The sequence below is a fragment of the Stegodyphus dumicola genome, chromosome 1, assembly GCF_044657685.1.
Source record: "Stegodyphus dumicola isolate Sdum_Otavi_A_Nest chromosome 1, ASM4465768v1".
Lineage (NCBI taxonomy): Eukaryota > Metazoa > Arthropoda > Arachnida > Araneae > Eresidae > Stegodyphus > Stegodyphus dumicola.
In genome coordinates this window covers 158,169,390-158,186,882 of record NC_140768.1, presented here as the reverse complement: position 1 = coordinate 158,186,882, position 17,493 = coordinate 158,169,390, and the positions used below count along the sequence as shown (strand labels likewise).

Genomic DNA, 17,493 nt, shown 5'->3' with positions numbered 1-17,493 from the left:
AGCAAGTATAGGTCTCGTGAGGTTTTGTACATTTTAAACAGCATGCTTTGTATTTGCGGCGATCCCATGTATTGTCCGTACCGTTGGCACTTATGGCATTGCATGGGGCCAGGGCAAGATTCGTAAGGTTTCCACGAACACGTCGAGTCCTCTTAATTTCTTTATGTCATATATAGCTTTACCTTCTTTATTGCGGGTGCATTCAGCTAAGTATACAGGTAAATGGATAATTTTCCCCTCAATAACATGAGTGATTTGACGGTTTTTTTGGAAGGGTATTTCCATTTCTTTTATTTCAGATTTGATACGTTCAATATTAGCAGTCTTTGGCAGTTTCTCGATTATAGCTTTAATCGGTTTCTCGATGTTCATTTTAAAAGTATGGTAGGGGAGTTCAAGTTTATCTAAAAAATCAGTGAGCATTCTGTAATGTTCAGAGTCGTAAACTCTGATGGTAAGAGTTCCACCGGATAAATTTCCGCGGAATTTTTTGATTCGTAACTTTTCTTCAATAGCATCTTTTAATTTGTCCCAGTCGCCTGAAATCGGCTAGGACAGTGGGAGGGGGATATACCCTGCCGTTTTTGTTGGGGCTATAAAATCACCCTGCTCGTTAGTAGAATACATATTGGTCTTCGAGATTTAATTCCTGGAATTTGTTTTTCTGTGCTGGTTCATTAATCTCTGCGTTTGAAAGAGTGCGTTTATGTGTTATGCGAGTTGTAGTAAAACCTTCTTTATCCGTTATGTTTTTCTTACGCTTAATTTTAGCGTTAGTAGATTCGGTAGATTTATTAGTTTCCATGGTAGCTGGGAGTAATTAGTGGGTTCATCCTCAGTTGGAGTTCAATAACGTACTGGTTTAGTGCTGCGATTTGATTTTTGAGATCATTAAGATAAGCTAATTATTTCTCGGACTGATTGGGAACATCTCTAAGTGAGTAATATTCTTCCTCTAGTTTTTGCATAATAAGCATAAGATTAGATGGATGTAATTCTATAGTATGATTTAAACACCATTGCTCGGTCCTTCTGAAAGCCTCCTCTCTCTCCATGATAATCTTTTGATCCGTTCACCTAACCAAATGGCTAAGATTGAATGAAAAACATACTTATCAACATACTTCTGGGACTTAATAGCCCTTCTGTGCTGTTATATTTATTTTGTGCTCCAGAAAAATGTTGTTTACAAGCAGGTTACATTATAACATAAAAATCACTTGTGTTAAGAATCACTGAACTGTTGTCTCATCATACGTACCAGGACCACCAGTATGCCTGATTCCGATCAATTTTCCCTTTTCAATCTTCTACAAGATTTTACTTCTCCTGAATGAACTACTACAAGTGCCACTTCAGCATTACTAGATAGAGCCTGGTATGTCATACCGAAGGTATCATATGGCCAAAAAAATTACGTTCTGCTCAATTTATTTGCAAAATAAGATGGAAAGGTGGGAAAGAGCACATGTGGTGTAATTTTCTTTAATTACCCTAAAGAAATCACATATAGTGCAGTCAAATTGTCTTTCTACTATGACATTAATGTAAATTATTTTAAGATATGAAGTTTAAATTATCGTATGTCTTTAAAAGTTCTTATGCCTTATGTAACTGCCAGCCATTTAGACATATATACTTGCACTTACAAACATGTTTTGAATAAGACAAATATTCATGTTTTTGTATTTTTAAATTTAAAATATCAGTTTTAACTCATGAAATTATAAAACCTATGAAATTAATTTTGTAACACTTGCATTCTTTGATTTTATTTCCAAATATCAGTTAATAATAATCAGTAAAATGTCTTTTCTTTCACATGTACTATTCTTCCTTATTTTGAAAAAAAAAAAAAAAAAAAAGATCTAAGCGTTTTTGGTTAAGAAAAGATATTCAAAATGTTTTGAAAATGAACTCATATAAGTATTCGAATACTTTGAAGAAAGAGTCAATAAAAAAATAAAATAAATTAATAAAATAATGGGACATTCAATACTCATAATGGTTAGATATCTTTTAGCTAAAGTTACACTTTTCACATGCATTTATCTATATTTTTTGAGTAACTGTTGTTCCATTCCTTCACAAGAATAGCTTTAAATAGAACTTTTGAAGAAATGTTACTTTACTTATTCTTTTCTCCAACTCACTCAATACATGTTCAATTTGATTTAAGTCTGAAGACTAAATGAAGGAAGAAGTTGTGATAACTTCTGGACAGTTAAAACCACATGTGAACATTTAGGGCTGCATGTTTAGAATCATTATCCTGATAAAACATGAATGTATTTTGCATTCCAATTTTCTTGCAGATGCTTTCAAATTTTCATAATAGTTATATACTGATCTATATAATTTTCCACTATAAATGATACAAGATTCTAGTAAAATTGGTTGCCCTTGGTATCTAGAATACTTGAGAATTGTGTAGCGACTATTCATTGACTTCTAAAAGTCTAGAGCGACAAGTCCAAAGTAGGGTTTAAATATCCTTTTATTTAACTTGAGACCATTTACAGTTGGCCAATCCTGGGCTTACATGAAGTCTCCACTTGGGCTTTAACTTAAGATAGAAAATAAGAAACTAATGCTAACTAACTAAAAACTAGAAAAAACTGTACAGAAATAACTAATAGAGTTGGCCCTTAATTAAACCTCACTGGTGAATACAAACAGGCACGTAACAATACGGCTGAACGTAGTAAGATTTAGCTTAAAGCAATGACGTGGCCAGAAAGGAAGACACGCATTACTAAGCTCTTCCACGGAAGTAACTAGAAAGTAGAAGAAAAAAAATTGATGTAGTCATTCCTGAGACTTCTTATTAAATACTGGTTCCACCTCGTTTATATAAAACGGGATTTTGAAAAATCATTTTGGTAGGGAGTTGTAGGTGGGAAACAAGAAAATACAGGAAAGCTGTTTAAAATTTAAAAAAAAAAAAAAAAAACCTACAAAAGTAAATTTCTCATTCCAGGAGCAGCAAGAAATATATAAACCATTTTGCTTCCAACTTCGTGCTTAACAGTATGCAGAACCATATTTAGACTTAATAAAGTCCTAAGCTATTTTAAATATGTGGCCCTTTATAAGTCTGTTATACAGTACAAAATCCGTAATCTGGACTCATCGGGACTTTGGTTATTCCGGATTATAGATCATCAATTTAAATCTGGTATGATGGCATGCAGAAATTATACAATTAAAAATATGAAACTGTAATTTATGGAATAAAGAGCAATTATGATCTAATCCATATCAAAATTTACAAAAAAAAAAAAAAAAGCTTAGTATTTATTCGTTTAGTAAACATTTCTTTCAATGTAAGTTGTTTAAGTTGCTTCATTTTTTTGTGCTAATACTTTCTCTATAATTCTATAAACAGACATAACTTCCTGTTCAGATACAAAGTTACATTGTTTAAGTCCTGTAATTGCTGTGTCGAGAATACCGACTAACTTGTCAATCGAAATTTTTTCATTTTCAATAACGTTCTTTGTTACTTTCTTCGCTATCGGAAGTTGCGCGTGGGTAAATGCTTTACTGGCTTTAAGCGCATGCGTAAGTTTGTGGCTTTGAGGTCGGGATTATGGATCATTCCGGATAATGGACTTTGTACTGTAATATATTTTAATATTATTTATACTATATCTTAATTTTTGGCCCCCCCCCCAAGAAAGTGGGGGCTCTCAGCTATAGCTCGTGTAGCTTATACATAAATTCGACCCTGACAGTATGCAGTAAGATTTTAATCTAAAAAAAATTTAATTAGGAAACATTTCTACAGAACAGCAAGCAGCAGATTGCTTTCAAAGGTATGAAATCTGACATAAAAAAGTGTAGATTAATCTATACAATATGTTCAACAAAACAGTAAACTACCTGCAGAAAGTCTGCACTCATAGCATTCTAAACAGAGCTTCAAGTAAAATCAGGAAGGCAAAACAAACTAATAGAAATTGATGAAAGCTTTTTTACAAAGCAGGTTGAACACTAATTTTTTGTTAAATAAAGATGCGTCAGGTTTTCAGAGTTCCACAGGAACAACTAACAGAAATTTGGTAGCATCTCCCTAACTTTCACAGTCGATGAGATAATATGTAAGTACTGGAGAATGTTTTAGTGAAGAAATTGAATAGCCACACAATATAATAACTACTACTGAAATATAAATGAATTTTTCTATAAAAAATAAACCTTTATTTATTCCCCGCTTTTTTTAAGCCTCAAGTTCTTAAAATACCATTTGAACTTTACCTACAACCAAGAACTAGCAAGTCTGCTCTAGGAACAGGATTTAAAAATTTATAAACCTTGCTCCACAGAACATCCCAGCTGGTTTTTTTTTCTTGAAATAAAATACCAAGTATTTTCCTGTGATAAGACATAACATATCATCATCACAGTCATTAAAATAACTCTGAATTTTTTTTCTATTATGTCATTCACATTTAATGATTTGAGTTCAACTTAATTGCAAAACAAATATTAGATACTTTTGCTTCATAAAACAGAACTCTTAGTATCTAAGCCTGAATTTAAACCAGTTTTCCTAAAACAACTACACTAATGATTTTAAAAATACTGATAATTCTTATATTGATTTAAGAATGTATAAAATGGAAAATTTATTGAAATACTGAATGCATAATTCACTTCAATACATAATTTATCTTCTTTTAATATGTTACATTAATCCAGAAATTCATATACAGTCAAAAGTCGTTAATCCGGACTCATCGGGACTTCGACGATTCCGGATTATAGGTCATCAGTTTAAATCTCGTAAGATGGCATGCAGAAATTCTAAAATTAAAAATATCAAACCGTAATTTATGAAATAAAGAACAATTATGATAATTATTATAAAAGGTATCAAAATTTACAAAAAAAAAAAAAAAAAAAGTTTAATATTTATTTGTTTACTTTATTAAACATTTCTTTCAATGTAAGTTGTTCAAGTTGCTTCGTTTTATGTGATAATACTTTCTCTTTAATTCTATAAACAGACATAATTTCTTGTTCAGTTACAAAGTTCCGCTGTTCAAGTCCCGTTAATTGCTGTGCCGAGAATGCCGACTAACTTGTCAATCGAAATTTTTTCGTTTTCACTAACTTCTCTGTCACATTCTTCATGTCTTTATCCATTTTTTGCAGCAATTCCACTTTTTGTTTGTTGGACATCGAAACATACTTTCGTTTTGTAGATCCTTTGGAAGTTCCAGCATCGGAAATTCTATTTGACATAATCGAAAGTTCAAGTTTACTTTTATGAAATTGCTCTTACAGTCTGCAAAAAATAATAAGCGGGATCAAATTCGATGATTAAGGAACAATGCAATCATTAACTGAAATAGATAATTAGATAATTTTAGCTTACACCGTCCGTTATACATTAAACGCACAGGCGAAAACGTATTCTGCACTTGCGCACACGCATATGCGCAGTAGTCAAGGTCTTACGCGCACACGTAAAACGCCTGTGTGCACGTGCCAACGCGGCTTGTGCGCAGAAAGTTTTTAGCTTTGAGGTCCGGATTATAGATCATTCCGGATTATGGGTGTCCGAATTAACGACTTTTGACTGTATACAGTTTCATTTTTTAAAAATATGTACTATACTTAAGAAAGATCTTTCAAATGATGTTGAATTTTAACGATGGCTGTTACATTTTTCAGTCAGTTGTACACTTCTATCAGAAGCAAAAATGTTTTATTCACTACATTTCACCGTTTTGTAGTTCTTTGAATACTGTATATATATTAATAAAACAATTTGAAGGACCAAAGTCCATAGCTATCCTATAACAGTTAATATGCATGTATGATACAAGCTCTTGATCATCCAAGGTGACCTTGGTGTATATTACTTTGAATAATCAGTCTATCATATAAAAAAACTGAAATTTATTAATTCTTGAAATTATTCTTAGCATAAAGAATATCAAAATTTTCTCAGTATCTTGCACAGAAGATCACCCACCCTGTGAAATTCCTAAACAAATATGAAGTTAACTGAATAATATTACTACAAACTGAACATAAATTTCAGAAGTTTTTTCCCACCAAAATATACTGAGGAATGGGTACTTGCCATTTTATTTACCATGTTCACATTCTAGGCGCCTAAATAAATGTAATGAATTAACAGAAAAATCAAATTAAAATTCAGTTCAAATTTACATGGACTAGATTATTGAACTATTTGAAACTCAATTCTGTTGTAAAATATATTAACATTTAATTCTTATATTCTTTGGCTAATTCCATTTTTTAAATCTTTATATAAAAATTTAGAAATGACTACAGATTAAGACAACTCTGACCAAATGAAATTTAATAAAATGTAACAAGAAAAAGTACAATTCAAATGAAATAGAATTTAAAAATTTTGAAAATCATTAGAGATTGAGGGAATGGAATTTGCCTAATTTAAGTTTAATTAAATACATTCCATTTATTTCTGAGAAACATTTTCCTTTGTTAAGACTAAAAATTTAAAAAAGGTGAGTAGGCAGCAATGAATTATTCTTCAATATAAAAAATGTCCTAATTTCCATACTGGCTTTAGTTATCTATTAAATGAAAGTCCACAGGAGACATGCAGATAAATTTCTAAAATTACTACACTCAAAAGTCTTTAATCCAGACTCGTTGGGACTTCCGGATTACAGATCATCAATTTAAATCTGGTAAGATGGCATGCAGAAAACATAAAATTAAAAATTTGAAAACATAATTTATGAAATAAAGAGCAATTATGATCTAAAGGATATCAAAATATACAAAAAAAAAAACTTAATATTTATTTGTTTACTTTATTAAACATTTCTTTCAACGCATGCATGCGTAAGGAATACATTACACATAGTCGAAATTAGAAAATTGCAATCAGAAAACTATTTGATGTGTATCCGTTATATAATGATGAGAAATTTGATTTAAATCATATCAAAAATGGAGTACATTGAGATGAAATACTACATTTAGCAAGGAATTACAAGCCGAATAAAATAAAAACATCTGCCCTGAATATAAGGATAGTGCTGACAGATCAACTTCCAGTTCATTGCGCGCCGTGATGTTCCTCCCCCCGCAGAGCAGTGTAAAATTGATAAACAGATTTTGGAAAGGTTAGAGAAACAAAGGATATGCCTTTATACATTTTTTGCAGTAATTCCACTTTTTGTTTGATGGACATCAAAACATGCTTTCGCTTTGTAGATCCTTTGGCAGCTCCAGAATCGGAAATTCTTTTTGACATAAACTAAAGTTCAAGCTTACTTTTATAAAATTGCTCCAACAGTCTGCAAAAAATAAGCCAGATCCAATTAGAAGATTAAGGAACAACGCAATCTGCAACATTAACTGAATAAGATAATTTTAGCTTAGCTTATACCGTCCGTTATACATTAAACGAGCATGCGCAGAAAGTTTGTAGCTTTGAGGTCCAGATTATAGATCATTCCGGATTATGGACGTCCAGATTAAAGACTTCTGACTGTATTCTTATAATAGAAAAGGGGTGGTCAATGTATGCTGCAGAAAAGCTTCTCGAACAGAAAGGTGATGATAAAGAAAAACTAAGTTATTTTATGAACTTGAGCATACTCTCTATAGCCACACTTGGAAATTTTCATTTTTGGGGGGTTAAAAATCTATTATCACATGTGCCACTAAAATGAAAGGTAAAGTTCAATAGGAAAATTTTTCACAGACAACAGCAAGTTTAACGAATTAATCAAATGAAAGAAACGAATTTAACAAATTAATTTCGTTTCTTATGACTTAAAATTTACACACATGCTCAGACATTCATACCCAGAATTAAAAAAAAAATTTTTTTTTGTCAATAATGAAATTCTGAATTTAGTTTCAGTATTGCATGATAATCAAAATCAACACTTAAATGTCACTAACATATTTAATGAACTTTTGTCATTATGCAGAATGATACTGGCACAGCTATAACATACTAATTTTTACTTGAAAAAAATGCTTAAATTTTTTTAGTATGATTAGTCTTCATAGTAAAAAAATGCTGGATACATAACTCAACCACTAAAAACTGCTATTGATTGGAAACTTGCCTTTACTAGAAAATCCACGAGCATAGCCTTTATACTTTAATATCATAAATTACATGAAATAAATAAAACTATTAAAAACTAAATTCCATATTTATTCAAATTGGTAGGACCATCTGCTACTACTTTTTTTTATCCTAAAAATAAATAATTATTAAATGATATGCATGGCTGGAAATTTATGAATACAGCAAATGACATACTCTTTAATAAATTCATTTCACATTTTGTTCCAACTGATCGATTTACTAGGAGAAAATTTAAATTATGGACATATCCCATATAATTAGCAGAATTCAGTAGTTAAGGTCAAACATTTCACCAATCTGTTTAAGCATTGGATTTACCAATAATGATACTATAATTAAGGCCTTTTTACGAAAAGTTAACCTCGATGCAATCAAATAAAGCATGTTAATCTGCAAAACAAGGCACAGAAGTCAACCTTGAAATCTGAAAAATAGCAAGACTTCTGGGAGAAAGTAGAGATGCTTTTACGCTGCACGGCAACATTAAAAATATACTGACTTATACAGAAATATTTTAATGCCTTTATTTTTTAAATTGCTTCCAAATGAATTCGTTCTTAATTATATCCAAAAAATTAAAGATTAAAATTGCGATTTAAAAGGTCTACTAGACTTTTCGAGAAATGAAATACTCAGCAGAGAATGCACAGCTTATGTTAATTATAATTCTGAAGAGAAATTCTTGCAATTAGAAAAGCCACTACTTTCCAAATTGAAACCTTTTCCCGACTGCGATATTTTAAGTTTAGAAATGAAAAGGCAGATGTTATTAATGTCTGGATAAAAGGTAGAGAGTTAAAGACTGCAAGCAGAAAGTAAAATTAGCTTCTATAATTAACAAACATTCGAAAGTGAATTGTTCGGCATTAAAATAACACAAACAAGAACTAATTATCATACTTATTCAAAAAAATACAAAGAGGAAATTCTATATAGACTAAATAAAAATAATATTCACAGGAAAAGTGCACAGCAAAAATGGATGAGAAAAATACACATGTATGAATAAATTTTCAAACTGATACATATTCAAAAGAACGGCATGACGAACAGCAACAACGAACTAGCTACACACAGAAATGGCATTTTTCTTGAATCATTAAATTTGGCACATAATCAGATAAAATAAAAATTTTCACATGTAAAAAGCAGACTTTTATCCTAGAATATAATAAAATTCAGTAATTAAGATCAGAAAATCTTTTACCAATCTGTTAGGCCAAGAACTTACCTGCATTAGTTTTAATGAATATTCTCGCATCTCAATCTGTTAAATAAACTGTATTAATATGCAAAACAAGATATTAAATAATACAAACAAGAATTGACATATTTATTCAAAAGAGGCATAAAGAAGAACAATTTTTATGCAAACTAAGTAAAAACGGCACATTTTGTCAAAAATTTACCAGCAAAAACTTGATGAATCTCTACATGAGCTAAAGAAAATACCACATTCAACTTGAAATGAGTTCAGTGAGAAATTTACTAGCACAATTAAAAGAGACATGGAGGGAAAAAAAAGAAAAAACAAGAATTAATTTTTATATCTACTCCCCCCCCCAAAAATGCAGAATGAGCAGCAGCAACACAAAACAAAGTAGACAATTAAAAATAATTTTAATGAATCGATCATTAATAATGAAATTCTGGGCATATACCAAATAATCAGAGATAAAGTACAAATTTTCATACATAAACAGATTTTATCCTACAATATGATTCAGTAATTAAGAGCATGTAATATTTTACCAATTTGCTAGGCCAAGCTCTTACCATCATTGGTTCTAATGCATTTTTCAACAAACAGCATTACACATCTGTCAAATAAACTGAACTAATCTGCAAAACAACACATTAAAATAATACAACTAATTAACATATTGGCTCAAAAAAGGCATAACGAAGAGCAACTTCTACACAAATTCAGTAAAAATGGCACATTTACTTGAAATATCCTCAATCAAAAGTTTACTAGTAAAGCTTTTACATGTGTTAGAATTTTCGTGGTTACTTAAAAAAAATGGAAACAGTAATCTCTACCCGACCTAAATAAAAATGGCGCATTTATCTAAAAACACGGTAATCGGCCAAAAATCTACCAGCACATAAAACAGAAAATGAGCATGAAAAAATATACGCATGCAAAAATTACTTTTCATATTTAATAATAAATATAAGATATAAAGCAAACACTTACCAGAGAAATAGAAACCTTGGGTATTTGACGAATAACCTGAAATTTGCCATTGCGCACATCTAAAAACAAACAACTTCAAATTAATCAAGCAAAATGTGTAAATTTGGAAAACAAGGTATTAAAAATTTACGATAGAATTTTAGCATACTTACGGATCAAAATCATACCACTCTTCAACCACAGTTCCAGAAATAAGAATGAGCCAATGACGCCAAATTACTTGGCGAGAAAGTTATTAGTAGATCTTCATGCAACCCAGAGAATCTCGTAACTCCTCCCATTTTTTCCCCCTTTTTTCTCGTGAAGATAACCTGTCAACAACGAATTCCCTAAGTGAAGCCGTGTGTCGCAATTTAGAAGTATGTCGAAAGAGTATTTCTTTAATTCTGAATACTTTTATAAACGCATTTGTAAATTGCACTGACAAACGAGCGAAAAATGTTTAAGAAATCATTTAAAGAATACCTGTTGTAAGAATTGTTCTAAAGACAACATTCGTAACTTTTTTTGTCCTCTTCTAAAAAGCAAAAATTTTAAATTGAAAAAATAATAATTAAAAATATGGAGAGTAGCTTAATTATTCATGCAAGTACAGAACAGTGTATGCTGACATGAAATGGAAGAATCTCTAATAACTATGTGCTAAAATACATTTATACAGAAATTTAAAATAAAGATTGTCTTGCATGTAAGTAAGGAAATTGAAATGCATTGAAAAGTAATAATAAATATTTGTTCTGTTAGGTATAGTAGAAAAATATTTATACAGCACTTTTTAAAGTGAGTTCGTGCTAAAATTTAACTGAAGACAGAAGTGCATCTTCTTTTTAATATGTCATTTATGACTTTATCTGATTGTAAATAACATTAAATTATTAATGAGACTGGTCTTTAGAACAATTTTTAGTTAAAAAATTGGAAATGTTTAGTTGAAGGAATTTATCCTAGATTAAAGTGGGACTAGTGTATATTATAATGAAATTATACGTGACTATAAGATTTGCTTGTATTTCTTTTCAAAATGAGTGTGTTTACAGCAGATGAATGGAATGAAATTGATGTACCAAAGAAGTTTACTAAGGGGACTCGCACAGCTGTAAAACCTCATAAATGTGATATATGTGGCAAATCCTTTATTTGCAGGACTGCTTTTAACAGGCATATGCATAATCACAGAGGTGAAAAACCACATGCATGTCATATATGTGGCAAGACATTTGCATTTAAATATGACTTAAAGAATCATATACTTATTCACATAGATGAGAAACTGCATACCTGTGATGTATGCAACAAATCATTTAGAAGAATGAGTAAATTAAAAGAGCATCATGTTATTCATACTGGTGAAAAGCCATATACATGTGAGGTTTGTAACAAGGCATTTGCTCGCAAACATGATGTAAAGCATCATATGTTAACACATACAGGTGAGAAACCACATAAATGTCAAATATGTTGCAAGTCATTTACACATGTAGGTTACCTAAATAAACACATGCGTATTCACACTGGTGAGAAACCGTATCAGTGTGAAACATGTTACAAGTCATTTGCACGAAAAAACCAGTTGGACAGACATAGTTCAGTACACACTGGTCAGAAACCACATAAATGCAATATCTGTGACAAATCATTTGCAGACAAATGTGACTTGGACAAACATTTATTTATACATAATATTGAGAAAGCACATGTATGTGATGTGTATTGCAAACCATTTGCATTTCAAAGTTTCTTAACACAAACAGATACCAATATAGGTGATAAATCAAGTATGTGTAATGTATGTGACAAACAGTATCAATGCCAAATTGCCTTAAATTATCATATGCTTGTCCATGCTGCTGAAAAGCCATATGAATGTGATGTATGTTGCAAGTCTTTTTCACGGAGAGCTAACTTAAACATACATAAATATATTCATACTGGAAAGAGGCCACACAATTGCAGTCAGTGTAGCAAGTCATTTCTGCATAAGGGTGATTTGACGAAACATATGCGTGTTCACTCAGGTGAAAAACCATATGAATGTACTGTGTGTTGCAAGACATTTGCATTTCAGAATGGTTTGAATAAACATATGGTTACTCACACAGGTGTAAAACCACATGAATGTAGTATCTGTAACAAGTCATTTAGAGAGAAAAGTACTTTAAAGAAACACATGCATACTCATGCTCGAAAACAAAGCGAATGACATGCACACCATGAATAATTTTTATGCAATTGTGTTGGAAAGTAATGAATATTGTAATATTTTTAAGAAATCAGATGCATGCTGAAAGAATTTAAAAAATATTAATGGTACAGTTCTGTATTTTTATTGTTCCACTTCTGCCTTCTTGTCATGTACCAATATGTATGTACAGCTGTAAAGTTTTGTTCCTATACAAGGTGTGAATTCCAATTAATATGTAGGGATAAAAAAATGATAATATTTAGTATGCTGTGCATATAATTTAATAAGTGTAATATAGAAAATATTTGGAACTACTCTTATATGCACCCTCAAGTCGCCAAATTTCTCACCAAACATTTTTGGTGAAAAACTCCATGGTGCCATATTACTATCTAAATTTTTTGTCTACATTTCAAACTTTAAGTCTAAAATGTCTTCAAAAATGCAGTTTTCGCACATGCGAAAACCACGTTTTGAACACACAATTTAAGCTAAAAATTCAAAACAAGAACAAAAAATTTAGATAGCAGAAACATAAAGTTTCTAACAAAAATATTTGACAAGAATCCATGTACACAGTGATATGTTGTAACTTAAAAAAAATCTACGAATTGCACAATCCAGGCAACGAAAGAATCTACAAACTACGCACACCTTGCTTTAATAAATTAATATAACAACAATAAATTTCAAAGAATACCATGTACACAGAGTTCTGTTTCAACTTTAAAAAGCTTCCATGAATTGCACAATCTAGGCACTATGCACTAATCAACAAAATAAACTAAAATAACTAAATTAAATTTCAAACAATTCAAAGAAACAACAATAATGACAGAAATTCATATTAAAAAAACAATGTATATGACATTCTACAAAATAAGAACAAGAATAAAATAAAATGCACTTACCATGAATGAATGCTTTTTCAAACAGCAGAAATACCAATTTCATGCCGCCACGTAATCACTATCCTATTTATATGAAAGCCAGACACACTATCCAGAAAATTCATACTATGGTTCACAAATAAATGTTCAAAACCTTCTTTTTTCCTAAATCCTTTTAAGATTTCCGAGCCCACCAGCGGCTGAGCGGTAAAGTCCCTGAAAACTAGTAGTTCGGTCCGAGGTTCGAATCCTGTGAACGGGCTGGCTGCATGGGTGTTTTCGTGGTTTTCCCCATGTGTAACGTGTTTATGAGCCGGTTTCCCTTAGAAAGTCCTCCACGAAGGCATCCCTCCCCTTAGGCAGATAGCCCTAGTGTGCTTTGTCATAATTAAGTACACCAACACCTTTTAAGATTTCCAGCCATCCGAAAAATAGTAGTACAAGGCTCAATCCACTCTAATATACTGCATCGGCATTTCCTTACTTCTATCATGCACAGCAACCCAGACCCTCTTGCAACCACATCTCTCATTGCAACATAGGCCATTTTAAAACACACACGACATGAACCAACAAACAATTAAAACACTCCAGCAAAAGAGTATTCAACGTCAAAAGGGTTGCCATACAACATGCAATCTTGCCAAAAACCAGCACAGAACACATATCGTCACATTTGGTGATCTTAGGGTGCGTATAAGAATAGAGCCAAATATTTTACTGCACTTATGAGATTTGAGGTTTTCCAGGTTTGGGGGCATACCTTTTCAACCATGCCATAAATTATTGTGCTATACTAGAATTTAGGTCTTCAATTTAAGGTCGAAAAATTTCCTTTCAGGACTGAGAAATTTGCCCCCTTCAAGCAATCTTCACAATTGAGAACCCTTGATGTAATAAATGAGGCTTTGGTGAAATTGTATAGTACATTCTGGTTACCTACATCTGTATTAAAAAGTCACGAACTGGTTGGTGACTTTGGAAAGAAACATTTGTAAGTCTCTCAATAATGCATCTAGTGTTATCAGTTTTTGTACTACTTGTTTTTTTCCACACAAGACACGCATGTTTCTTTTTCTTTCTTTCTTTCTTTTTTTTTTTTTCGTGTGTGTGTGTGTCTGTTCTTTCCATGTATACAATGAACTGTTATTGCTAAAAAATCATTGGAGAATTGTACAATGTCGGCACCGAAATCCTAAAATAAGAAGTAAAAAAGAGGTGCATGATGTCTTTGAATGAGATATGATCTATGCACACAGAAAGCTAAGTCCAAGCTTTTGCTGAAGAGGATGAATACTGCAATATGCAATGTACCGTTGTGTTAAAATCCTGAAAAATCTCATAATTATCATAATCTGCAGTCTGGCAAAAATGTACAGGGATACCTGTTATGCATACCTGGGTTGACATATAAATACTTTTTAGCAGCATGGTGCATTGCCTTGTCAGTACTTTTTTTGGCTTCTAAGTGGGGATGTGGGTAATAAGAAATGCTGTTTTATGCTATAAGTATTTAAATTTCATAAAAGAATTTTTTAATCTCTGTGCATAGAGGATTTAAATTTAAAAAAAGGCAGTTGAGGTAATAGATATTTTAAAGAGCATTGATTTTTTATTATATTTAAGCATGCATTATCCTACTTCAAGTAATGAGAAAGCACTTGTCACGAAGCATAAATGCTGGTGAGAATTATAGCTTGAAATATTGATAGTAACTCTAATGATGTTTTGAAAATGTAATTAAACATGAGTATTTGACAAAAATATTACAAAGTTTTTGTGAAATGAATAATAATTTTATTAGATCAGTTATAATGAAATCATTGAATTCAATAAGTTCCCCCCCTACGGTGGGCACTAGCTATTTTTAGTCTTTTGCCACTACTAAGGCCAAAAGTGGTGGTCATTTTATTATGGGAGTACCTAATAGGCAGTCACTATTTCTTCCTATGAGGGAGCAAATCCATGGCTTCTCCGGGACTCGAACCCAAGCTTTTTGGTATCACAGTCGCCTCCCCTAACCACTATACTCTCTGGGTGGTGAATTCAGTAAGTTTGTTAGATGGCATTTATACAAACTATGTTATATGCATCTGAATTCGGTTTTTTCTTGTAATACCTGTTGATGATTATCAGTTATTCATGTGGGTATTGTTAGTGTATACTATATAAGGGGCATCAGAGATTGCTTTTCATGTATTTTGAATAAGCTTGTAATTCCAGTTTAAGATCTGAGTTAACTGATGTGGACTTTTTTGTAGCATCTGTGTTTGATACCACTTTTAAAACTTTGACTAACAAAAGCATCCAGTTTACTAATTATGTGAAAGCGTTACTAATTATGTGAAAGTGTTGTTCTGATAATTAACAGGCTCGGCATTTTTTAAAATAGATTTTGGCACTAAGAATAATTTGGTACTTTTCACTGTTTATCTCTAGAACTATTTATCTTTACTGTTATAAGAATAATTACATTGAAATTAGATATCTAAAACAGATAAGAGTTACCAAAAATGTTGCTTAAGATTTTCTGGTAACTCATATGTATTTTATAAGTTTTTAGCTCTGATAGCAATCCCCAGAAGAGTCTTGATGCCCAAAACATTATCACTAGAAAACTTAATCCAGGATTCCCAATAAGTACTCATATCTTCTCTTATTCTGTGTATTTAAATGCTAACAACTGAAAACATTTATCACGTGATTTAAATTGCATTAAAAAGTTAAATACCTTGTAAATAATATCTTAGTATAGATTTTTATATAGACTTTTCATGACACCTTTTATGTTAGATAAAAGGGGCATAGTTTTTACAGATGCTTGAGGGTATGGATTAAAAATTTTAATTTTTAAACTGATTTTCAGAATGGGTCACTTAACTAAAATTTTATTGAAATTGTTAAAAATGTGACAGTTTATCTTATTTGATTGATTGTATAAACTGCCTTGTCACTTATTCAGGAGATATTCGGTATTGCAGTCTTTCTGTAATATTTTATGTATTAATCTTATTGATATTTATGAATAAACTAAATGTTCCATTCGTGATTGTGTTCACATTTATTGTAATGCCTTTACTTCATGATCCACTGTATCACTTCAGTTGAAGCAGATTGTTATTTATAAGGATGGCATGAGAGATGCATGTAGAAAAAAACTGAGGAAGAATTTTTTTCATTTCATAATCAACTAATTTTTATTTTTTAAAATTTTTCTTAAGGATTGTTTACATTGTGGAAAAATTGCTTTATTTAAAAACTACTTCTTGGTATTTTCTCTTTTCCAGCAGAACCTATTGTATGAATTAAATGGGGGTTTAATTATGAATTTGTAATTTTGTTCGCATAAGCTATTTCATGGTCAATTTTGTAAAAAAGACAATGTTTTGGGGGTGGGGGGTATAATTTGTAACTATAATATTACAGTAGGGGACAAGTTGTTAGACTCAGTTTTTCATAAGTGTTGGATTTAGTGCATAAGATGCAAATGTTTCAATATAATAACAATATTTGAATAGTTAATATAAAAACTTGAAAAATATGATATCTAGGCATCCATTCAATTAAGAATTTGTAATTTTTTACTACCCATGCCCTGATGCCATACTTGAAGAATGCTCTAGATGGACTCCGTTCGATTAGTTACCTTAATTTGTTTTAAATTTTTTCTTCCTCTCTTTTTTCCCCTTAAATGTAGATTTTTGACTGAATTCATATCTGAATGTTTCTTGGTCAAAACAATACTTTTGCATTGTTTTTAGCTAAAAAATGAGAAAAATTTTTTGTTTGTTGCATGGTAAACTATTATGCATGAGAAGACATTTTTTTTTTTTTTTTTCTTTTCATGAATAATAGTGCCACAACAGAACCTACTACCAAAATACAAAACACCAATTTTATATTTCAGCCATGAGTCATGTTTTTAAGACACTGACATGTTGGTTTTATCTTAGATTTCCATCTGTAGTATGTAATCTTAGACCTTTAGTATTCTTCTCAATCCAGAACATTATTAACATCAGATGGTTTATAGTCAATGCCATAAGAGATGTCTTCTGGTAACTTAACAAACATGTTGTTTTCTTCATTAAACTCAGATGAA

At 31.2% G+C, this 17,493-nt stretch overlaps 2 protein-coding genes and 1 long non-coding RNA gene across 3 annotated transcripts in view; 2 read left to right on the top strand and 1 right to left on the bottom strand.

Moving 5' to 3' along the window:
• Positions 1–9,380, bottom strand: part of LOC146999363 (uncharacterized) — a 28,725-nt gene extending 19,345 nt beyond the window's left edge. Inside the window, exon 1 of the mRNA XM_085821862.1 lies at positions 9,351–9,380. Within this exon, the coding sequence (XP_085677988.1) occupies positions 9,351–9,380 (30 nt within the window). The remainder of the gene's footprint in view (positions 1–9,350) is intronic.
• A 1,178-nt stretch (positions 9,381–10,558) lies between these two features.
• On the top strand, positions 10,559–16,440 carry LOC118190949 (uncharacterized). The gene is made up of 2 exons (XR_004758501.2): positions 10,559–10,678; positions 14,233–16,440. It is a non-coding gene; the product is annotated as an uncharacterized LOC118190949 (long non-coding RNA).
• On the top strand, positions 10,685–16,440 carry LOC118190948 (uncharacterized). The gene has a single exon (XM_085822618.1). The coding sequence runs from the start codon at positions 11,341–11,343 to the stop codon at positions 12,517–12,519; it is 1,179 nt and encodes a 392-aa protein (XP_085678744.1). The 5' UTR covers positions 10,685–11,340; the 3' UTR covers positions 12,520–16,440.
• Positions 16,441–17,493: the final 1,053 nt, after the last annotated feature.

Bases quoted from the DNA above. Each gene is read 5' to 3' on its own strand.
- LOC118190948 (XM_085822618.1), top strand. From the start codon at position 11,341: ATGAGTGTGTTTACAGCAGATGAATGGAATGAAATTGATGTACCAAAG.